We start from the raw sequence: 25,412 nt of genomic DNA on the forward strand, positions 1-25,412 counted from the left end.
AGCAGTGTCTGGGGAAAAGTTTCTGAGAGTCCCTTTCCTCTCTCTTCCCCTGGTTACTCTATTACCCTCTCCCTTCCAAATCCATTCGTTTCCATGCTAATGGGCATGAAAGCAAGCCTGTCTATGTGATGCATGATTGCCCTGTGAAGAAATGGCTTCATGATAAATAGTTAAGCATTTGGCTTTCCTGTCCTGAGTTCCCAGCAGAGGTGCGGCTTCATTCTAAGTGTGCAGCTGGAAAGTGGTTGGGACATCAGGAGGCAGGTGGGATAATGCAGAGTGTGACAAAGCTCTGAGTGTGACAAAGCTCAGAGCCCTTGCCAGCAGCTAGCAGCTGTGATGGGACCTGGAGGCCTGCTCCCTGCCTCTCTCGTCCTTTTTCGTTTTGGAGCATGTCAGAGCATCCTGCCAGCTGCTAGAAGAAGCGCCTGTGTTCAGTGTCACACTTCTGGGAGAAAATCTGGACTCACATCTTTGTGAAGTCGTTGTGCCCACAGACGTGTAAGAGCCCCGTGTATGGGGTAAGTGTGTGCACGCACGGTATGAAGGCAGAGAGTGCTTTCCAACTGTAACAAACTTTAATTCCATTTTGTGGCTTCATTGTTGTCGTTTTTTTACATGTATTTGTGTGTGTGCACTCGAGTGCACAGATGCCACAGAGCAGATAGGGAGGTCAGAGGATAACTTGCAGTAGAGTTTCTTCCCTTTGAAAATGTGGGGACTGGGAGTTGAACCCAGGTTACTAGGTATTGATGGCAAGCGTACATATTTTGTGCTTTGTCTTGTTTTGTTTATTGGCTTTTGTTGTTGTTCTCTTTTGGCTTGGTTTTGTTCGTTTGCCTTTGAGATATGGTTTCATTATGTAACCAGGGCTGGCCTGGAACTCTTTATGTAGACCAGGGTGACTTAGAACTCCTAGAGATCTCCCAAGTGCTGAGTTTAAAGGCATGGGCCACCAGAGTCAGCATATTTTGAAGATGGAGGAATTAAAAGACATACACAAACATCAAAACACAAACTGTAAAAATACAGTAAGATTCAGAAGCACAGCAAGGAGCTAGCCAGGCACCTCTCTCTAGGCTTTCGTGATGGATTGTGTTTGGTCCCAGAGAGAGTTAATACATCAGAGAAGAGGATCAAATAGTAAAGAGATGCAGCCAACTGCATCTCTTCTTGAAATAGGAGACACCTGTGTTTGGCTTAGCAGGCAATTAATTATCTAAACGAGGGGCTGTAGGTGGGGAGATGTTCAATGTGCTTGACCGACCTTGAAGACACAAGAACCTGAGTTTGATCCTCAAAACCCGAGTAAAAGACTCAGCCTCGGTGGCATGTGCTTGTATCCCAGCGCTTAGGGGATAAAGCCATCCCTGGGTTTCGCTGGCCAGCCAGCCAGATCAGCAAGATCCAGGCCAACTGGGAAGCCTTCGCTCAAAAAACCCAAGACAGCTCTCTCCCGGGGACTGAAATCTGAGGTTGACTGCTGATCTTCACACCCAAGCATACATACGGGCACCCACACCCATGCGTGCATACACACCCAAACGCAATAAAATTGAGAGGAAATTACATAGTACTTGGTACTTGGTATTTCTGCTTTAGTTTTGCTGCTGTAAAAGAGTAAAAAAGCAAGTGTGTAAGAGAATGTGAGAGTGACATCTGTGAGGAAACCAAAGACGGAACGCAGTTGAGACTGACCTCCGTCAGCCATGTTTTACCCTTCCCTGGGTCTTTCTAGCTCTTGTGCTCCTAGCTTCTGCCAGAGCTTATTGGCATGCCTCTTTAGCATGAGAATGGCTTCAGGAACAGCCTTAACTTTCAGAACTTGTTCAGAAAGGGGTGCAGCTGGGAGGTGTGTTTATTCAAGTTCAAGTAAGCAGAGGTAAATGCAGGTGTGGTCGGGAACTGTGGCTGGTCACCTCTCCCGGTCGGCATAAGGCCAAAGTCAGCTGTATTATGACTTGCCATGGCTGTTTTCTTACTCAAGGTCATTTTAGTTCATCCAGTCTGCAGCGGAGCAGAATGCTGCAGTCGAGAGAGAAACGGAATTGGCGTCCTTCCCCAGGTGCCTGCTAAGCAGGTCCCGTTCTACACACAGCCGGGACTCACACTGCAGAGCCAGACGGCACTGTGTTATGAAGCTGAGATCTAGTCCCAAGCTGGACTCCATCCTGTTCTTCCATACACATACAACCTCTTCTTTCCTGTCCTTCCCCGGTAGCTTAGATTCCAGCTGAAGTAGACTTTCCCTGTCTCCAGTGGAATTGCTATCTAGGTTTTCCCTTCTGCCATGCCCTCATGATAAGAAGCAGTTGGACAGGGTGGAACGGGCTTGGGGGACGGGGGTCATCAGACTGCGTGATATATGGTGTTGACACCTAGAAATTATTGAGCTGTGATCCATAAGGTGTGCTAATAATAGAAGAATGATATGTGACTTCAGTTATAAGAAGCAGGTAGCTAAGAGGTATCAGCATATATGCAGAACAACAGAGCAATTCCCAAAAATTTGGTGGAAGGGACAGATTATAGGCAATAGGAACGTGCTTGTTTGCTTACATGTATTATTTGTGTGTTTGCATGCATATGGAGGTCAGAGGACAACTTCACTGGAGTTGGTTCTCTCCTTCATTTTTATGTGGGTCCCAGGGATGGAACTCAGGTCACTAGGTTTGCTCGGCCAGTGGCTTTAGGTACCCAGTCTGGCTTCAACTTGTTCTCCTTTGGCTTCTGTTTACCCTACTTCCAGCTCCCAAGTGCTGAAATTGGAGGTGTGTACCACCACACCTCCTGCATGGTAGACAAGCACTATTCCAACTGAGCCACATCCCCACCTGCAAATCCCTTGACATCTGACTGCGAGAGGGCATGGCCAGGGAAGGAAGGCTCTGTCTGATTCTAATGAGGTTTACAATGTGGGTTATGTCATTCTTCCAGCATGATTCCTATCAACATACTCACTGTTGAAATAATTGACTTTCAGGAGCTCATCGAGGAACTAGGTGCCTTTAGCCAGGATGGTGGCATAGTAGGAGGTCTTGGCTCTGGGTCTGAGGTTGCTGACTACTAACTTTAGTCTGTATTATACATGTTTGATTGAGAACGTCCCATGGAAATTGTTTTTATGTGGTGACACTAAGATGGAGACCAAATGGAAATGCTTGTATATGTTTTTGTTGGTTTGGTGTTTTGAGACAAGCTTTCATTCTGTAGCGCAGGTGAGCCTGGAGCTCACTGTGTAAACCCGGCTGGCCTCAAACTCAGGCCAGCCCTTCCTCATTGGCCTCTTGAGTGCTGGAATTACAGGCTTTGAGCATCTCAAATGGTTTTTACTAAACTGGAGGAGGACTCAGAATGACGTTCATTAAGGAAGATGATGAATTAGACCAACTAGAAAGAAACATCTGTACAAGCATAAAAGATGGTTATGATTGGAGAAATGGAGTGGAAAGATTTGAGGTGTAGGCTGAGTGAGTTCTCTGTAGCAGTGCAGACTGGTGGTTGGAACAGCCTGTCCAGGACTTCAAACTCGAGGGGAAACAGAGATATGAGGCAACGTGAGCTACATGCATATAATTGGTCTGCCCCCCCCCACCTCCCAGTACCTTCCAGCTTGGCAGTTTTCACCCTGATGAGACTGTGGGGAGGTTTAGAGACTGACCCACAGATGAAGGATGTGGGGATGAAACTCACGGAGAATAATTTAGAATTTTCAGGGTTGTTTGTTTGTTTGTTCTTTATGTAAAATGCTCTGGTGTGAAGGCCCTATCCTTCACTTGGGATGGAATGGCATGGGTCAGAAGCATCTGGTTAGACAGGAGAGGTACTTGCCTGACAGTCATTAAATGGCAGGATGGCTTATTGAGGGAAGGCTTTGGTGTATACAGGAGGCTTTCAAAACAGGCTGTTATTTGTATCTCGTTGGAATGGTTTAGGTTCTTAGGATGTTTTGGGTCTCTCGCTTTGGGCCCAGGTGATGACTGGAAACTGATGACTACTCAGGCCCCTATTCTAACTTCAGGGTTCCCCGGAACTTTCCTCCAGTTGTCCGTGTGCTCCTACCTCCCCAGAGGAGGTATGCCACAGACTGCACAGTTCCCCAGTCCGTATTGCCAGGCCGGAGGCAGACCCCGAAGATGGGCTGGTCTAACATAATCCACTCTTCTGTTCTCTCTCTGCAGTATGAGTTTAAAGCCAAGAACATCAAGAAGAAGAAAGTAAGCATCATGGTCTCCGTGGATGGTGTCAAAGTGATTCTGAAGAAGAAGAAAAAGGTGAGTGGCTGAACCAGAAGCTGGCAAATAAGGCACAGGATAGCTTTTCTTTCTAGAACATTATTTAGTGCTCTCTTCTTAGGCTAGCAGTCATGTTGCTAAGCCCCAGCTGGAGCAGGGAGTGAGGCAGAGACTAATGGCCTAGTGAGACTTGGGTCTCAGTAACTCAGCCTGTGGGTCATTTCACAGCATCCTCATCTTTAAACCTCTTCTCCATTTATTTAAGTTTGTGTGTGTGTGCTTGCTCGCGCGCACGCACGCGCACGCGCGCGCGCGTGTGTGTGTGTGTGTGTGTGTGTGTGTGTGTGTGTGTGTGTGTTGAGATAGGATCTCACTTTGCAGTCTAGATTCGATTTGAATTTGTAGGTCTCCTGCTTCAGCCTCCTGAGCTGGTCTGAGTCCTGATACTGGGAAGAACGTCAACATTAAGAGATACACGTTGAACATTTCTCAGCTGAAATCCCACGTGCTTCAGAATTTGGCATTACTGGGGTGTCATTTTGGTACTCAATAAGTTTTTGATGTGGAAACATTTCAGAGTTCACATTTTCAGACTGGTCAAATCTATAAAAAGTCTCAGCATAGCCTCCCCTACCCAAACCCTCTGAACTGTGAGACTTACTAGTGTTAAATGCTTTGGATAGAGATCAACCTGCAATTAGTAACAAGTTTCAAGCACAGGAGAGAAGACAGCCACCTGAAACAACACTCAGCCCCACTGCACTGCAGCCCCAGCTTATGAGAACTGTGGCTTTCTTTGACAGCCGATGCCACAGGGGCATCCTTAGTGCCTCCTCTCTGCCACCTTATATCTGCACGTTGTGCAGAGCCATGGAGAGGGCTAGAGCATCTACCTCTGGGGAGCTCTTGAGTCAGAAAGTTGATGAAGCAAGTAGATGCCAGTGAAGTCTCCGGGCTTAAAATGATAAGTGAGATGATGCTTTCTTGAGTAAGAAATATTTTTGGAGTTGGAGAAACCAGCATAGCCCATGTGCCTGATTCAGGGAGACTGGTTTCTTTCTGCCTTTGTGTGTTAAATTGCTTCTCTCAGCTTTTTACATGAGCAGAATTGGTGGCTCAGCCACCTCCACTGATAAAACCATTTCTGAATATTTCCCTGGTGACAGGATGTGTTCACACTCTTTGTCACAAACAGCCTTCCCTCAGCCACCATGGCCATTTCTTTGGGATACTATATATCTTAGTTAGGGTTTTACTGCTGTGAACAGGCACCATGACTAAAGCAAGTCTTATAGAGACATTTCATTGGGGCTGGCTTACAGGTTCAGAAGTTCAGTCCATTATCATCAAGGTGGGAACATGGCAGCATCCAGGCAGGCATGGTGCAGGCAGAGCTGAGAGATCTGCATCTTCATCTAAAGGCTGCTGCTAGTGGAAGACTATCTTCCAGGCAGCTAAGATAAAGGTCTTAAAGCCCATACCCAAAATGACATACTCCAACAAGGCCACACCTACTCCAACAGGACCACTCCTTTTATTAGTGCCACTCCCCTGGCTGAGCATATACAAACCATCACACGATCCTTCAAGATTACTTGACAGTTCTGACCAGGACTTCTTTCCGTTCATCTAACACTCCCAAAATCTCCCCACCACCCTACTGTGCATATTACTTCCAGTTAGGCCTCTGGCAACTGTTACGTTCCCATTGGATAACTTAGTACACTGCTGCTATCGTCCATGATGAAGTGACTTCAGGTTTTGTCCTTCAAGGATCATCTTATTTCTCATCTCACCCCCACCCCTTGTATCAGGTACCGAGTGTGGTGCCAGCTCCATCCGGTATTGGAACACAGGTCAGATCCCACTCTGACAAGGGTGGCAGGATGCTGGGAGAAAAGCCATCCCCTCTTTCCCTAAGTACATGAAAGCTAAGCTAGAGCATGTCCTGAGGGAGTTCTGGGGACCCATGACTCGCTCGCTCGGAAGCTGCATGCTTGGTAATCTCTATCATTTGCCCTTCTGCCCCAGGAAGGAGGCTGTGTAGCAGGTCAGTCCTAGATCTGACTCTTCCCATGCTCGCTTGGGAAAGAGGAGCCTCCTATCTCGTTTCCTCCGCCCACGCCTGGTGTCCATTTCAGGCCCGGGCTGTGATGTGGATAATGCCTTTAATCACCGTGTGCAGATCCTGCCGCCTCGGGCAGATGAATGCGCATTAGCATTCGCAGTAATCAGCCTTTTTGTCATCTGCTTCCCACATGACAGCCCCAGTAGCCGAGAGCGCTGCCACCGTGCTCGGGCATACGTGCTTTCTCTCTTAGAGCTGAGGAGGGCGTGCTGTGCTATCATGTAAATGTTCGGTGGTTGCCAGACTGGTCACCATGGTTGAGGCCTGACCCTCCTGCCAGCTAACCATAGGCAGAGCAGCAGTACAGCTTATGTGCAGCCTGGCATTCCTGAACAGTACTCAGCAACTAGCTTGTAAGGTGCTGAATTGTTGCCTCTCCTGCAAGGTGCATCTTGGGTTTCACTGGGTCGGTATGACATGCTGGAAGGAACCATTGGCAGAGGCGAGAAGACCTGGGTTCTAATCTTGGCACCACCCTTCCTGGCATATGTTTTGAGCAGTTCATTTTGAGCCTTTAACTATGAAGTAATGAGCTGGCGTGCGCGGGGGGGGGGGGGTCTTGTAAATTTTTCAGTTCAGATCTCAGCACAAGCTGTGGAGCTATGCTTTTTAAGGCTTGGATATAAATCCAGGTCACCTGAACGTACATAAGCCTCTGACAACTGAAAGGGCCCCTGAGAAAGCAGACAGACCCCAGAGGCTAATGGATGGCCATACCATGACACTCTGAGGTCATACAACTCCCAGAATTCTTCTTAGTCTTCAGACTATCTATAACTAATCACAGAACAGCCAATCCAGCTTCCTCTTTGTCTTCAAACTATCTGTAACTGATCAATGGCGAAGTTCTTCCCACCAAAGGAGACATCGCTTAAAGGGGCTTCCTGCCTCTTAGTGAGCTTTAGGAGGGCAGGGATGTTTTCGTGAGCTCAGCACTTTCCTGGATGGCCGGATATTTCTAGAATGCTTTCATTACTCATGGCTCTTGACTAGCTAGATTAATGCATGCTATTGGTGTGTACTGGGAGGTCTTGAAATCCAGAAGAAATTGGCAGTGAGATGTAATGACATCTTCAGGAATTTCTTTAGGTTGTCACGCCATTGACCTTTTCTATCAATATGTCAGTTTAAGGCTGAGTAGGGACCGGATAGATTACTGGGTTCAGTCCCCAAAACCAATATAAAGAAACTGAGCATGGTGGTTGAGAGGGCTCAGTGGACAAAGAGCTTTTTGTCTAGGTGTAAAGACTGGGGGGCAAGATCCCAAACACATGGGTAAAATCCAGACAAGGATGATGGCTGTCTGTAACCCTAACACTTGGGAAATAGAGACAGGGGTCCTGGCTAGCTAGACAAGCTGGAATCAGTGAGCTATAGCTTCAGAGAAAGACTGCCTCAACAATAGAGTACGACAGCAGATATTATATACACATATTCATCTAGACATATGCAAAACATATATGTACATGTGCCATGTAGACACACCCCACCATGAATATAGCTGAGCATGGGACAATCCCAGCAATGGATACAGGTGCATTCCTGGACCTTGCCAGCAGCCAGCCTAACTTCTTTGTAGAGCTCCAGGCCTGGGATAGACCCTGTCTCAAAGTCTAAGATTGACAACTCCTGAGGAATAACATACCTGGACTGACATGTGCAAGCATTTTACACACACACACACACACACACACACACACACACACACGAAATCAGAAAAGCATCACTTTTTAGTTGGATTTGTCGAGGAGACTCAGATCTTCTTACACATTCCACTAGCTTGGGCAGTAGCTGGATCTGCTGCAGCCATCTCATTGCTGGGTAAAACCCATCTTTTTGGTTTTGTTAACAAGCATCTAGGAATGCTCTCTTCCTGAACTGATGCCAGCAGATAATGAATCTTAAGTCGAATTAGTATCATAAGCTCAGTTGCTAAGATAATTGGCTTTGCTTTGATGTCTTCCAATCAGAACATCATTTTCAATGTTCAAGAAGGCCCAAGTAGTTATCTTTTCTGTGTATCTAATCATGGTTGTTTATTATAATCCCAGAATCACACTATACTACCATTTGCTGAGGAGTAGAATCCTATGATTAATTATCAGCCAAGGGATTTTTCTGTTAAACAGCTCAGTTCCATGTGATTTCTTTAGGAAACCACTAACTTTGCTGGGATCCACTAAGGTGACAGATTAGCATTGAAGACAGGTGGCTTTAACATTCTAATAAACAAATACTGTGGATCCACCATGTTCTGGGAACTACAGGACAGATGAAGAGAGGAATTATGGGTATGCACATGTGGCTTGTGGCTTTGTTTTGGTTTTGCTTTTTCTCTTTCCACCTTCCAAAGTAGATGAGACAGCATCTTAGAGAAGACATGGTCTATTCTCACTAGAGACACACACACACAGGTAGGGAAAGAGGGGCAAGAGAGAAATTGGGGGGGGGGAGGAGGGAGGTATAGAGATAGCGTATGTTAGAATGTGTGTAGTATCGTGTGTGTTGTATGTATATGCTTTGTAAGTATGTACACATGTGCATAGAGGGCAGAGGTCAATGTTGAGTATCTTCTATCATTCTTGACCTTATTTTTGAGATACAGTTTCTCACTGATATTAGGACTCATAGATTTCACCTGGTTGATCTCCTGCCTCTGCCTTCCCCACACTAATGTTATAGGCATGTGCTTTTGGTTCCTTTTTTATGGGTGCTGGGAATTCAGATTCAGGTCCTTAATGCTTACGCACCAGACACTTTCCTGAATGAGCCATCTCTACAGCCTTAAAGTAGCTATTTCTTTAAAAAAATATTATACTTGTGTATGTATGTGTATATTGTCTTTCTATCTATCTATATCTATCTATCTATCTATCTATCTATCTATCTATCTATCTATCTATCCATCCATCCATCCATCCATCCATCCATCTATCTATCTATCTATCATCTGTCTGTCTGTCTGTCTGTCTGTCATCCATCTAGTAATCCAAACTCAGGTTCTTACGCTTCCATAACATATTTGACATTAGCCATTTTCTCATCTCCAAATTAGATGTTTCTTAAAAACATTTTCATCACATATGCATGTTTATGTGTGCACGTACACACATGAAAAATAGAGAGAGCAGGTTGGTAACAAATGCCTTTACCATTGAATTGTCTTGCCAACCCCAAATTAATTACTTCTAATGGTTCTGCATTTACATATAAGGTCCATTTACAGCTCTTAGAAAATTGCATTAGTGTTGTTTTGTTGTATTTTGGGTGCCAGCACCTCACTTATTATTAGGCATATATTGTACCACTGAGCTATATTTCCTCCCATCCCCACATCAGAATAAGTTATCTCTTTCTCCAGCTGTGTGTAAGCCTCTCGTGGGAAGGAACCATGTCTTCTCTAACATGTGATTTTATCTGCTTTGGAAGGTAGAAAGAAAGAGAACAAAGTGACAGCAGTAATTATCCAAGATGATAATGGGACCTGCAGCTAATCATAGCATGCACTGGCATTGAGCACCTACGCTGTTCTAGTGGTGTTTGGTGGACTCATACTTCCTAAATCCTCACACACCCTATGATGTGAAGACCATTCTGATGCTCTCTTATCCCACCCTATTTATTGGTGTTCCGGACACAAGGATTGAACTCAGGAGTTTACACATGTCGGGCAAGCATTCTACCAGTAACCTACATCCTCTGCCAAATCCACTCTTTAACTTGTATCACAAGGCCAGCACACCTCCCAAGGCAATTATCTTTCTGTCCAAGTGGTAGTGTTACTATGGAAACAAAGAGTGCTTTCTGATCTAACTGGGTAAGAAAAGGAGGCTCTCACAGTCATAGAAACACAGTTTAGAAGGACTTCAGAAATAATCTGCTTTATGATCTCCCCCAAGTTGATGAGATGTGGCAAGAGAGGATGAGAGCTAGGTCACCAGGTCATTCGTGCCAGGACAAGAATATGAATCCACAGACCAAAGCTGGGATGGGTATCTTCCCATTGGATTGTGTAGATTGGTGTCTTCCCAGTTCATTGTGTAGAAGACAAGTGTCTTCCCATTGAATTGTATAAGACTTTATTTTCTGCTAGTTTTAAAATAACCACATAAGCAGTCCCATGCACCGTGGGAGTTCATTAGCACTTCAGGTTTGAAATGTGCTATCTGATAGCCATAGACGACTCTTAGTATGGGAGACAGCTTTATTCTCAGGCTAATAACTGTTTGCCTAAAAGGATGGAGAATATGTCAAGCAGAGTTTATATAGCCTGTGTTTATATCACCTTGCTGGGCCTTTTATTATTATTTTAAAATAAGTCATCATTGATGTTCAGTGATCGAATAATACCAAACTTCAGGCTTTAGCATGTGCTTACCTATGATCTCTAGTAGGGATAACAAATACGTTGCAATAAATACTCCTTCTCTACTTTTGGGTTGAGGAGAGGGTTTCCAAGATTCCATCTACATTTCTGACATTCAGAAGGAGGGAGGGACACGCTGCTAGTTACTCTTGACTGTTTCCCCTCATTCCACTTTTCTAAGCAGCCCCTGAAACCAGATCTCACAAAATAGTTCCTGATACGAGCTTTTGTAAAGACAAAAAAAGCTGGAGCTTTCCACAGAGGATTTGACATGAATTCAGTACATAAAGGAATGAAGGCTCTGTATCACAAATGTACCCTAGTCAGCCATCAAACAGAAATACTATGTGCCTTTCATCCCCACTCTCTGTTGGAAGTGAGGCCTTCCTGGCAATGGAGAGGAAAACATTTTTATTTCCTCACCAGAAGTAACAAAGAGAATAGGGTTTAAAAGCAGAAGGTGGACAATTTACAACAGGTTAAAGGGCCTTAGAGAGAAATCATTTGCCCACAGAGCCTCCAGGTTCATCTTGAAAGTGAAGGCTAATTTTAATATGTAGATGGAAGTGTTATGCAGAGGTCAACTATTTAAATAGATCAGTGGGGGACAGAGATGTAGCTTAGTGAGTAGAGTATTTGCCTCTCATGCACAAAGCCTTAGATTTGATCTCTAGCACCACACAAACCACCTGACCCATAATCTCAGTATTTTAGAAACAGAGGAGGAAGGATTAGGAGTTTAAGGTTGTCCTTAGCTCTTTAAAAGTCGGAGGCTACCCTAGGTTACAAGAAATAACTGTCTCAAAACAAAACAATAAAAGCCAGTAGGAGGTCTTGATTGGAGAGATGGCTCAGCAGGTAAGAACACTGTTGCTCTTGCAGTGGACCCAGGATTTTAGTACCTATATGGTGGCTCAGAACCATTTATAACTCTAGTTCCAGGGCATCTGATTGTCCTCCTCTGGCTTTCATGATCACTAGACATGTACATGGCATACATACATATATACATACATGTAGGCAAAACATTCACAGATATAAAATAAAGAAGTCTTTTTTTTTTTAATTTAACAAAACAAAAAAGGCTCAATGGGGTTTCCTCCCATAGCAACTAGGAAACATCTGAGAGTAAAAACTGAAATGGGTAAAGATTAGTTCTTTCTGTGTCCTTTCTGATCTGCCCTGTTAGTCTGAAAAGAAGCAAGTGCCAGGCAGAGGCCTAGAGGGTCAAATGGGGTGGCACCTGGGAAAAGGCAGATAGATGACTGCCAGATTGTGAAATTAGATATTTAGAGAGGTGGTTAGGCTAATAACCCTGGGCTTGACTCAGCAGTGCTCTAGGAGGCAAGCAGGGGACAAGGAATCTAAGGCAGGAGTCATACACTGGGGACTGCAGAATGGGGCATGGCTGAGGCTAGCTGTTTGCATGGAGTCAGGTACCTAAGCCTGGCCTCCACTCCATTCCATTTGCAGAGCAAGTGAGAGGAGAATGTTACCTTTTGGGGACTTGGCTAATCCCTGCCCTTCTGCTCTGAATGCTTACAGTCCTGATGGTGCCATGTGACACATGTCTTCCATGGAAATGAAAGACCCCCGCAGAGGGGAGACCCTCACTCAAGTTTCGGGATGACACGACCCCCAAAAAACTCATGAGAGACCGTCCTTGCTGCAATTACATGAGGTTTATTGATGAACCAGTGCACTGGGGTCGAGACTCATATCCCATACAGGGGTAGAGGAGTCTGACCCTAAGTGGCTTGGAGAAGGGGTTTTTAAAGGCAAAAAACCACAACCAAAAAGGGAGGGAGTACATCATTGGAAAATGTCAAAAATACCAATGAAGAATCGCAAGGGAAACACCAGGTTTCTCAAGATTGTTTATAAGGTGTTATTTGAACTTTTATGGTTTTATGGTCTGTCAGTTCCTGAAACAGAGTCACTGAACCAGTTCTCCTACATTTTTGGCTCTACTCTACCTGCTAGGGGTCTTCTACTTTACCTGTTAGGAGGTCAGGATTTATCCTGGTCTTTCAGAAGGAGGCCAGAGGCAGCCCTGTCCATTGCTCCTCCTCTGCTATGAAGAACACCCAGTCCCCAGAAGGCACCTGGAAGGGTGCTGCTTCAGGGTTAGAGTCCTGTGCCCCTTACTTCATGTCTTCATCTCCTGTCTCTCTCAGAGACCACAGCTGGGCCAGTATGGAGAGAGCAAAATGAAGAATATTCTTACAGCAACCCAGAACAGAAGCCCTGTTTTCAAGCATTTATGTAAGCAGGAAGGGAGGGAGGAGGAGCCTGGCTTTGGCTACAGCTTGGAAGTTATGTGGGCTTGCTGAAGATGGTGGAACCAGTTTGGCTACAGTTATACTTCTCTAGCCTATGCCTGAAACTAACCTTAATTTGTAGTCTCATAAAGCCCTCTTTTCTTCTCTCTTCCTGTTTCATCATCATCATGATCATCATGATATCATCATCTTCATCATCATCATCATGATGTTATTATTTCCATGAAGACAGTATTTCCATTTGGAAAAATGAGAAGAAAGTGACTAGTTCATGTTGTTGTCTATTTCTCTTTAAAACACTTGCAAAGTAGAGTTGATAAGAGTCCATTTCAGACTAAGGAGACGTAATACTTCTTCAGTTTAGCTGGGTGGTGACATGTTGCAAGAGTCTTTATGCTTAATCCCCTGTGATCCAGAAACAAAACCCCACCATGTTCTTCTGTTAAAAGGCTGCTGTGCTTGTGGCTCCCTCTGGGGTAAGCCATTCCCAGCACTGCATTGGTTCTGGATTGTCTCAGGCAGTGGGGCCAACATGGTTCTAAGAACCTGGAAGACTCAGTTCTGTCTTGACCAGGCTGCTAACCAGGAGCCACATCTCTCTTTGGAAGAGCTGAGTGGGAAACGCATCAGGTGGAGGAGTTAGATGAGGGGTACAGACACCCCTGTTCTGATGTCCTGGGAATGTTACTGGCACATGGAAAATACTGGGTTTAAGGCAAAACAACAACAACCAAAAACAAAATCAAAACAAACTCCTGCTCATTGAACGCGGAGCCAGCTCTCAGGCATTTGTGAGGTCTCGTCGTCAGCGCAGTCGGGCCTACACGCAAGCAACCATGTCTAAGGGACCTGCAGTTGGCATTGATCTTGGCACCAAGTACTCCTGTGTGGGTGTCTTCCAGCATGGGAAGGTGGAAGTCATTGCCAATGACCAGGGTAACCGCACCACACTGAGCTATGTTGCTTTCACTGACACAGAAAGATTAATTGGGGATGCGGCCAAGAACCAGGTTGCAATGAACCCCACCAACACAGTTTTTGATGCCAAACGTCTGATCGGACGTAGGTTTGATGATGCTGTTGTTCAGTCTGATATGAAGCACTGGCCCTTCATGGTGGTGAATGATGCAGGCCCAAGGTCCAAGTCGAATACAAGGGGGAGACAAAAAGTTTCTACCCAGAGGAAGTTTCCTCAATTTTTCTGACAAAGATGAAGGAAATTGCAGAAGCTTACCTTGGAAAGACTGTTACCAATGCTGTGGTCACAGTGCCAGCTTACTTCAATGACTCTCAGCGGCAGGCGACAAAAGATGCTGGAACTATTGCTGGCCTCAATGTACTTCGAATTATCAATGAACCAACCGCTGCTGCTATTGCTTATGGTTTAGATAAGAAGGTTGGAGCTGAAAGGAATGTGTTGATTTTTGACTTGGGAGGTGGCACTTTTGATGTGTCAATCCTCACTATTGAGGATGGAATTTTTGAAGTCAAATCAACAGCTGGAGACACCCACTTGGGTGGAGAAGACTTTGACAACCGCATGGTCAACCATTTCATTGCTGAGTTTAAGCAGAAGCACAAGAAGGACATCAGCGAGAACAAGAGAGCTGTCCGGCATCTGCGCACTGCCTGTGAGCGGGCCAAGCGCACACTGTCCTCCAGTACCCAGGCCAGTATTGAGATTGATTCTCTCTATGAGGGAATTGACTTCTATACCTCCATTACCCGTGCTCGATTTGAGGAGTTGAATGCTGACCTGTTCCGTGGCACACTGGACCCTGTGGAGAAGGCCCTTCGAGATGCCAAACTAGACAAGTCTCAGATCCACGATATTGTCTTGGTGGGTGGTTCTACCAGAATCCCTAAGATTCAGAAACTTCTGCAAGACTTCTTCAATGGAAAAGAACTAAATAAGAGCATTAACCCAGATGAAGCTGTTGCCTATGGTGCAGCTGTCCAGGCAGCCATTCTATCTGGAGACAAGTCTGAGAATGTTCAGGATCTGCTGCTCTTGGATGTCACTCCTCTTTCCCTTGGTATTGAGACTGCTGGCGGAGTCATGACTGTCCTCATCAAGCGCAATACCACCATTCCCACCAAGCAGACACAGACTTTCACCACCTACTCTGACAACCAGCCCGGTGTACTCATCCAGGTGTATGAAGGTGAAAGGGCCATGACCAAGGACAACAACCTGCTTGGAAAGTTTGAGCTCACAGGCATACCTCCTGCACCCCGTGGGGTGCCTCAGATTGAGGTTACTTTTGACATTGATGCCAATGGCATCCTCAATGTTTCTGCTGTAGACAAGAGCACAGGAAAGGAGAACAAGATCACCATCACCAATGACAAGGGCCGCTTGAGTAAGGAGGATATTGAGCGCATGGTCCAAGAAGCTGAGAAGTACAAGGCTGAGGATGAGAAGCAGAGAGATAAGGTTTCCTCTAAGAATTCACTGGAGTCTTATGCCTTCAACATGAAAGCAACTGTTGAAGATGAGAAACTTCAAGGCAAGATCAATGATGAGGACAAACAGAAGATTCTTGACAAGTGCAATGAAATCATCAGCTGGCTGGATAAGAACCAGACTGCAGAGAAGGAAGAATTTGAGCATCAGCAGAAAGAACTGGAGAAAGTCTGCAATCCTATCATTACCAAGCTGTACCAGAGTGCTGGTGGCATGCCTGGAGGAATGCCTGGTGGCTTCCCTGGTGGTGGAGCTCCTCCATCTGGTGGTGCTACTTCAGGCCCCACCATTGAAGAAGTGGATTAAGTCAGTCCAAGTAGAGAGTATAGCATTGTTCCACAGGGACCCAAAACAAGTAATATGGAATAATAAAACTATTTAAATTGGCAAAAAAAAAAAAAAAACAAAAAAACAAAAAAACAAACTCCTGTGTTTGCCTAAAGGTTCTTGGATATGCAAAACCCTGGTGAGGCTCTCCCAAACCCAGTGAGTTACCTTAATCCATTCTTGCCCTCTTCCTGGATTTATTGGATTTGCCCAAGGCTCACTGCAAAGATTTTTTTTTTAATGAAGAGGAGAGGATTTTAATGGAAATTTTCAGAAAAAGGAAACTAATTAGGTGGAGGTATTGTTAAAGGTTGCCTTCCTTCTATGGATATGCTTTGCAGAGGTGGGGATAGCTTCTAAATTTCATTTCTGGTTTCTGTGGTCTCTGCCAGTGTTGGTTGATCCCTGTAAAATTCATACAAGATGCCTGGAGCCCAGCCTTGCCACCATCCTGTCCCAGAATGCCAAAAAAGGGAACTTGTTGCTCTATGCTGTTTTTTCTCTTTCTTTTAATGACAGATTAGTTGCATTCTTTAGAGTTGCAAAGAAGAATCCTCCCAGGGTTATCTTTGACTTTGGAAGAACATTGTTGGACAGGAAAGAAACGTGGCCCTGTGGTGCCTGATTTCTCTCTCAGCACCACAGCCACTCTGAGTAGAGATGTATGCTGCAGGTCACAGAAACTATCTGCCATTACTGGAGCTCAGAGCCCAGAAACCACAAATTAGATGGTGTGGGCAGAGGTTTCTTTATGCTTCGTCTGTCCCAGACTTGAAGCTTGAGAAGCCGGCAACCCAGGTGTGCCACAGGAGCACAAGCAAGGCTGTTTGCTACCCGAAGGAGGCAGCAAAGGTCAGCTTGGCAAGGCAGAACACTGTTAGGTATAACTGTTCTTCCAGGCAAATGCTTAGAAAATAAACCTGTTCTTCATGGCCCCACCCAACAAAGCCAACCTGGTTAACTAAGTAGAGCCCTGACTTCTCCACTGATGTGCTAGAGTAATCACATAAGAATATGATCAGAGAAGGCTGAGAGCCAGGACTTTCATCTTAGCCAGTGGCAATGAGAGTCTCATCCCCCACTCCTTAGTCCCTGTGGATGTCAACGGGGACCTGGACTCCCATCATTACCCAGGAGTAATGAGACTGAGTAGACATGCAATAGTTGAAGAAGGAAGTAGGCACAGCACTCTTGAGACCCCCTACCCCCATCCTCACCCCCCCTCCCGTGAGCTCAATGGCCCGCCAGAACTGCACAGACAGCAGTAACCACAGGAAGTGCTCTTGGGTGTCTGCAGAGGCCAGTGGGTAAACACCCCCCCCCCCCAGCAACATGGTATCTTTCTCTTTCCCCTTTTGGGGCATTATTATGGGACAATATTAAAACAAAATTTTCAATTAATCTCAAGTCTTATAATAGTTTAAAGATTCTGGGTTTCAACTGAAAGTCATTTGCCATAGAAGGAATAAGAAAAATCTCAGTTAAAAAAATAATCTTTTATTATAAAAAGCTTCCCAATTATAAAAACCATCCTACACTGAAATTAACCAGACCCAAGGGCTATACATCTCAGCGAGCTTTTATGTAGTTAGGATAGTCATTCTGAAGATATAGAAATGACAGAAAAACCTCACTTTGAGCGGAAGAGCAAAAGGTAATCAGTGGATGTTAACAAGGGATGCCAGATATGTTAAAGTTACCTCACAAAGACTTTATAAGAAGACGGTCATAAACATGCTTTTATGAACCATCACAGAATCTCTTGTTTTTAATTTCATTTTGTGTTTGTGCCTTACTATATTGCCTAGGCTGATCTATAACTCCTGGATTCAGTAAATTCTCTTGCCTCTGTTTCTTACATGCTTGGGATTTTAGGCATATGCCATCATGTCTGGCTTCTGTCTTTGAACAGATAGAAAAGAAAGTACAAAGTAGAAACATAAGAACTTGGTATACAAATAGAAATGTTAGAACCAAAAACTTTGACAGTCAACTAAAGCCTGACAGAGGGGCTCAGAAGCAAATTGACTGAGTTGAAAGTGCAGGCAGAATTTATTGTAACTATAGATGTGGTATAATGTTCGTGACATAAAAATGTCACCACCTCTAAATCAAATCACATGTATTGAGCATATTATATGTTGCTCTTTAAGTAGTGCTCACAGTAAACTTTCGTGTGTTGAAAACAGGTGTCCATGTGTTTGGACTTTGAACCTTGAAAATGCCTGTGAGTTTCAGCTGGGAACCAGATCCAGTGTATCTGTAGGGTTAGAGGCAACTAAGGAATGGGGTGAACTTGATGGGCTCATGACTTCATGACTAAAAACAGAGAAAGGAAATTTTTTTCTACCATGCTGATCAGACCCCAGATTACTTCAAAGAAGCAGGAACAAATGTTGTACACACACACACACACACACACACACACAATACCAACTATGGTAGCAAAAAGTTTGGAAAATGTGTCCAGTAAGGGCTATTTGCAAACATGGGACTTGGTGTAAAGCTGTGGTTTGAAAGGATTCTTAAAAAAATTAATCTCCCCTTTGTGTGCTGTTGTAGACAGGCCATTTAGAATGTTGGAGGGTAATGAGTAGCTGTTATAAAAGTTGTTTAAACTGATTAATACTGAGTGCTTGTAATGCAGTCTAAATCTCCCTCCAGTATTGGATTGATGTTACATCTTCCAGGGTTAAGAGAGTGTATGTCAACAACTGTGACTTTTGATAGAAGATCAACCCAGCCATTCCCAGTATGGATGGGGTAGAGACTCATGAAGTTCCATGCTTAGCTGAGAAGCTTGATTGCTTCCAGAAAAGGAAGAGTCAGTTTCCTGCTCCCATAAATGATCCAATACCTACCCCATACAGGCAACACTATGTGGTCTCAGTTGATTTAAATAAAAGAACATATGATGCTGGAAGCAAAACGCAGAAGATAGAAGAGAAAGTAAAAGGGAGAAAAATGGGTAGATTTGATCAAAACACATTACACACATGTATGAGATTCTCAAACAAAAGAATTTAAAGGGGAAAAATATGTGTGGAGTGAGTGAGAGAGAGGGAGAGAGGGAGAGAGAGGGGGGGAGAGAGAGAGAGACAGAGAGAGAGAGAGAGAGAGAGAGAGAGAGAGAGAGAGAGAGAGAGAGAGAGAGAGAGAGCGTATTATAGCTGCTTGCTTCTGATGTTGCTTTCTGGGCCTTCTGTAGTTTCCCAGAGAGCTTCCAAATCCCATGTCTTGAAAGTGGCAAGCCTATTTAAAGTGGACCTCCTTTTTAAAACTCCACCTTGCTAAAAGACCTCATTCATTAATGCAGTCTTTCCCTGCTCTTCCAAGTCATTTTGTTCACAGATGAGTCCAGTCTTCCCTGGTGTCATGGACAACTTTATGTTTCTGTAAAAAAAGACCAGAAGGATGAAGCAGGGCTTTCCCTTCAGTGGCGGAGTCGGGCCAGAGGGAAGGGGCTGGTTGCTGACCTGCTTCTCTCCTCGTCCTGGGGTACTGCTGTCTTCCTCAGGCTCTCCAGTCTGAGGTTACTCATTCCTATGCTTCTCTTGTCACTGACGGTTGATCACAGCCAGAGGAATATCCTTTTATGAGTACCCACAAAGGCCCTCGTTAAACTTACTGACACATAGGATAAGTCCCCATCCCCTCCCAGAGGAGGCTGGGACTACATTCCACTCGCCTTTAACAGCATCCTCTACACATCATGAACTTTTATCCTCAACTTCATCTCTCTTTTTAATTCTCTTTCACACCTCTGGATAGATATATGGCCTCTTTTTTTTCCCCTCGTCTTTTTAATTTCTCTAAGGAAAGTTAGAGTCTACCTGTGTTCCCATGAGGCCTTCTGTGCTCCTGCCCATCCTCTTGTGTCTGAAGAAACACTTTCTTAAAGTGCTTGGAGGAAACTGATCAGACCAGACACATGACATTTTCCACTTGTTGTCTTGAAGCAGTCAGCTCTGAGCCTCTTAGAGGGGAAAAGCCAGGAGCGAAATGCATCTGTTTGCATATGCATTAGTAGCATACTGCTTGCCCTGGTTCTGTCCTGAGGACAAGCCTAACTTATTCATTTACAGCTTCTTTTATTGCAGAAAAAGGAGTGGACGTGGGATGAGAGCAAGATGCTGGTGATGCAGGACCCTATCTACAGGTAAGAGCCCTGCCCGGCGCTCAAGAGGATGCTGAGCTCCAGGGACCCTTACCATCTCCTGGAGCCATCTCTTATGAACCGGTGGGTGCAGACCAAGTTAAATAAAGGATTTATGCCTTTCTCTTCTGAGACCCGATACTTCTTCTGTAGATGTAAATATCTTTCAGATTAAAAGGTTTTCTGGCCATGAATTGCCCTGGGGGTTGGTTTTCTCTGTGGTATTTAATTCAAATGGCCACATTGTAATTGGAGGCCTTTTCAATTTGTGCTGATTTTTGTGCTACTTGAAATTCCACAATTGCATAGATATTGATCGTGAGAAGCGAGATAACTGAGTTATCTCTTCCCCATACTTCCAATTTCCCAGGCGCTGTCTCTTCCACTTTTCATCCTCTTTAGGATTTGAACATAGTGAAGAGGTTTGGATCACGTGACAAAAAAATGTCCCAAATGAAACCACCAGTACCCTGTGTATCCCCAATGCTTATGGTCCTCCAAAATTCATCTGTGAAGATAGTAACCCCCAAGCTGAGAGCCCTTGGGGGTGGTGGTGGAGTATCTGAGAAAATTAGGTCATGAAGGTAGTTGTTGGGATTAATGCTCTAATAAGGGAGGCTCCAGAAAGCTCTTAGCTTGCCCCGTCATCATACAAGAACAGGGTTCTTGGGTGCCATGTCTAAACCAGAAAATAGACACTTATGAGACACTGAGACTGCCAGTCTCTTGATCTTAAACTACCCAACCTCTGGAACTATGTGAAATAAATTATTAATGTTGCAAGCCATCCAGTATACAAGTGTGCCATTATAGCAAACTGAGCTGACACACACTCAGAAGTTGCTTGCACAATTAGATTGGTATCACCCCCACAGAAGTTGAATAACTGTCGCCCAAATGTTCTTTGCTAGAGAGGAGAAAACCTTAACAGTAGTACACAAAATTAGAGCTTTTCCAGGAACTATGGCATGCCCCTGACATATGGCCTTCTTCTGTCCTGGATTCTACAGGTCCACCTCCTTGTTTCTCCACTGGGAAATTAGTCAGCAGGAGGAGACTTTGGAGACCCAGAGCTAGATTTTTGCCTTTGCCCATCCTCAAATTATTGCCATTCATCTGATGATGAAGTGGGTGTGGCTTCTTGAAATAGTTGTGTCAATGTGCTATCAGAACTTGGTTTTTGCTCATTACATAATTAATTCATTACCCTTGCTTTTGGACTGTAAGGTTCTTTAAGGGAGGAACTATTGCTTGTTCATCTTTGCATATGTAGTGTCAAGCCTGCGCCTGGCCCATATGAGGCACTTGATAAATGTGCAATAGGTGGGTGGATGAATGCATTAAATTACTCTATGAAAATTAACATAAGTTATGGTAATTCACTACAGGGAACAATTACTTTCTACTTGATTGATGAGAAAAAGCTTTAAGATTGCATCAGAGCTGGGATTAGAAGATATAAATAGACAAACTACTACAGTGTGTGCTTTATAAAAGAAAACCAGTGTTTTAAATGAATGTGTAGCATCTGTGTTTGCGTCCCATATGGGTATGGGTTCCCATAGAGGCCAGAAGAGGTCATAGATCACCTGAACCTCAACACTGATATGGATGCTGCAAATTTGGGTTCTCTGGAAGAACACCAAGTACTTCTTACAGCGAGTCATCTTTTCACCCCCGCCCCTGGGAAAGAGAGTTTTGTTTGTTTCTTTCTTTATTTGGCGAGGTTTTTTTGTTTGGCTTTTGGGGTTTTGTTTCATATTGTTTTGGTTTTGCACCAGAGACATACAGCAAAATGACCTTTTTTGCACATGCTGTTCATGATTTTTTTTACAAAATAAGACAGGATCTCACTATTTGGTCCTGAACATCCAAAAACCCGGTATATAGACCAGGCTAGCCCTAAACTCAGAGAGCTCCACCTGCCTCTGCCTTCCAGGTCCTTAGATGAAAGGTGTACATAACCATACCTGGCTTGTTCATGGATTTAAATTTTGTCTGTTCTTGATTGGAAGAACTTTTCCATTTCATATACTCCAGTCAAGCTGCTATTTTTAAACAACTTTATTGAGGTAGATGGGCATTAAAAAAATAAGAACATCTCTTATGTGAGTAACTTGGTAAATTTTGATGCATATGAACATTCATGAAGCCATCACTTTAGGCAACACAGTAGACATAGTTGTCATCCCAGAGTGACCGTGACCCTTTCTCTGTTCCTCTCTCACCCCACTCCATCTTCCTCTAACTGTCATACTCCACTACTGAATTTAGTTCATTTCACATTTATGATAGATGTATCTCTGAGACCACCCTGGTCTACAGAACAGACTCCAGGATAGCCAGGGCTGCACAGACAAACCCTGTTTCAAAAAGAAAATGTTTTTAATCGTGGTTGTAAATTTTAACTTTATTTAATTTGTTTATTGTAGGTAAGGCTGTCCTCAAACTTGCAATCCTTCTGCCGTGGACTACCAAGTACTGTAGTTATAGGTGGGCACTACTGTGTCTTACTCATTTTACTTCAATTTCTCATGGAAGTCAAATTTACCAAAAGACTCTTTGCCCGACTCAAAGACTATCTGTTTTCCTTTGGAAATATTTTATGTGTTTTATGATCATGTAGATGATTAGTGTGGTTTCATGTGAAAGATGAACCAAAGTCTACCCCTTCTACCTTCCTCTGCCCTGTGCTGTTTATTCATTACCACTTATGCATAGCCAGCTATCCTGGCCCCATTTGTAGGATTATAGGAAATTATTTTTTTCCCACTGAACTATAATGTGTATGTGTGTGTGTGTGTGTGTGTGTGTGTGTGTGTGTGTGTGTACACTCTTACACACATTATTTTTAAAAGTGTTAGAATTTGGTAGGCTATTCTTGATGCTGTATTTACTCCCATAATGTGGTATTTTATGGTTCTTAAAAATTACATCATGATATCATTTGTTTAAAAAATAGCTAACTGTGTCATGTTTTAGCTTATGGTATTTCCTAGACTTTTAAGAATATTTACAGTAATTTCTCCGAATTCTATTTTACATGTTCTGGAGTGTTATTTTTCCTAGCCTAAGTACAGAAATGAAGAAACCATGTCCCTGTATCAATGGTAACTGTAATTCATTTGAGTCTGATTGGTTTTTGAATTTTTGAGACTTGAGGTTCAGGGAGAGCCTCAGGATAAGTATGGGAGGAAGTGGTATGTGGTATGGTCATTGCTATAGAATTTAAACTTGCAGAGTTGGGTGGGATTTGCAAATAGAAGGTTCAGAAGGGGTGAGAGCAAAATCTTTCATCAACCTTGCCTGCTGTGGGTTCTGAGTCAGCATATCTAGGAACAGCTAAGATTCTGAGCTAGTGTCCGCTCGATTTCAACTGCAGAGGCACCGAGTGCAGGGGCTGCTGGCTCTTTATAGCAATGACTTTAAGTTTGCAGTAAAGCTTCTGATATAGGACCTGGGCCTGCTGCTGTTCAGCAGATTGGCAGTTGTGAAGGAAAACTGGATGCAGAGTATATGAAAGTGAGGACAGATTCCAAAAGCCAACTCAAGAAAACCGTGATGCTGTCCTCCTGTGTCTCTAACCATTGATCTCCAGAGGATGATGACTACTGTTTCACTTGCTTTTGCAAAGTTTCCTACCAGTTTCTCTTATGGACAATTCCAAGGGGGGCTTTTGAGGGAAGAAGATCATGGGACACAAACGGCTGGCTAGGCTGAGCTCAGTCACTAAAAATATATACAGCAGACCCTAGTAGACTCCTTTCTGGCTTTCTGCAAGTGCTGCTCAACTTAAATATTTTCTTCCAAGTCACACACAAGGCTGTGGAATGAGGCAGAGATAGACCTGAAAAGTGAGGTGTGCCAGAGTTTTGGTTGTGTTGTTTTGTTTTTAACTCCTACCTAACTTTGGATTTCACTTCCATCATGAAGATGCTTATTTTCCCTGTCTTTATATGACTTAGTTTCTAAGATAGAAATAAGGTCAATAGTGTGCTTACTTGTCTCACTGGAAGCCATTGCCTTTGAATTTTAGTGTGACTGCCTAGGAATCACCTCCTGTTCTCATTGACGGAATTAACATGTTTGATTACATCAGTCCCTGTGGAATTTGTATTCCTGGCTGCAAGACTGAACAACAAACACTTCCCTCCTTTCTTTTTATTAATGCTAGACAGAATGAATTATGACTGAAAATGAACCTTTGGGAAACAAACTGCAGTAATTCTCCAGTTCTTTAAGTGACTAAACCAGTAGATTTGTTCCCAATTGGCTTCCAGACACTTCTCAGCAATGGTATTAATATCCCAACAGTTGCTGTAGTAAGATGGAGTCAGGGCAAGCACATTCCGGAGTTGATCACAGTTTAAGGATGCAGTCTATCACGGCAAAGAAATCACAACAGCAGGAGCTGTAGGTAGCAATATCACAGGCACAGTCAAAAGCCAGAGAGTGTTGAATACCTTGGCTGACCTGAATTTCCTTTTATGCAGTATTTAGGGTTTTCTGACCTGTGGAGTTGTGTTACCTACAGTAGCCAAGTCTTCCCACCTCAGGTAGTAACCTAGTCAAAACAATCCTCCACCGGCATGCTTAGGGGTTCATCTCAGATGGTTGTAGAGCTGATCAGATTGGCAGTTGAAAGCTGGGTGGTGGTGAATGTCTTTAATCCTAGCACTGGGGAGGCAGAGGCAGGCAGATCTCTGAGTTTGAAGCTAGCATAGTCTACAGAATGAGTTCTAGGATAGTTAAGGACACACAGAGAAACCATGTCTCAAAACAAACAAACAAAAACCATTGAACTTAACCATCCCAGCCCCCCAGCCCTTTCTGAAGATTTATATGTAGATGACGGTTGGTTAGAAAGAGAGACATTTTCTTCAGTGTGTTGTAGCCACTGGTAATGTGCACATGCTCCTGAAAACAAACTCTCACTTGTGAACCTGTAACAGCCCTAGAAAGAGTCTCCGGGTCACAAAAGCAAACAAATAAATGGCATGTAAAGAGAAGAATGGGGTTAGTAAAGAAGGAGAAAGAAGAGGAGCAGGAGATTGGGGAAGAGGAAGGATGAGCAGGAGGAAAAGGGGATTTGGGGGAGCGGGAGAGGAACAAGAAAGAATGATGGGAATGTGTGTGAATCCAATCAGAATGCATCACATCTGTGTTATAATCTAATAAAACTCACTATTATGTATAACTAATATATATTATATGTTAAGTGTGTTAGTCAAGATTCTAGAAACAGAACTGAAGTCCCCAGAACAAAACAGGCAGTTTCCAGTTTTAAGCTACCCACCAGAACTGTTTGATAAGATCCTATTACTGAACAAACTGGCTTATTCTCCATGTCTTGTTCAGCCTACCTTCCTATAGCATCGAGAACCACCAGCCCGAGGATTGTGCTGCCCATCCTAAGCTAGGTCCTCCTATAGCACCGAGAACCACCAGCCC

General features: G+C 44.0%; 2 protein-coding genes across 3 annotated transcripts in view; both read left to right on the forward strand.

Annotated features, from left to right (window-relative positions):
• The window catches only part of NOS1AP (nitric oxide synthase 1 adaptor protein), a gene marked incomplete at both ends in the record, with an annotated part of 262,475 nt that overhangs the window by 185,986 nt on the left and 51,077 nt on the right, over positions 1 to 25,412 (forward strand). The window contains 2 exons of one of the 2 annotated variants that reach the window (XM_080920099.1): positions 4,182 to 4,274; positions 19,891 to 19,964. In XM_080920099.1, the coding sequence (XP_080776225.1) occupies positions 4,182 to 4,274; positions 19,891 to 19,964 (167 nt within the window). The remainder of the gene's footprint in view (positions 1 to 4,181; positions 4,275 to 19,890; positions 19,965 to 25,412) is intronic. The other variant, XM_080920098.1, reaches the window with a different exon arrangement.
• Positions 13,812 to 15,861, forward strand: HSPA6 (heat shock protein family A (Hsp70) member 6). Its single transcript, XM_080940419.1, is given in 2 exon segments — positions 13,812 to 14,136; positions 14,139 to 15,861. Coding segments are annotated over 2 exon segments (1,935 nt in total). The 5' UTR covers positions 13,812 to 13,847; the 3' UTR covers positions 15,785 to 15,861.

Source organism: Micromys minutus (assembly GCF_963924665.1).
Source record: "Micromys minutus genome assembly, chromosome: 1".
Lineage (NCBI taxonomy): Eukaryota > Metazoa > Chordata > Mammalia > Rodentia > Muridae > Micromys > Micromys minutus.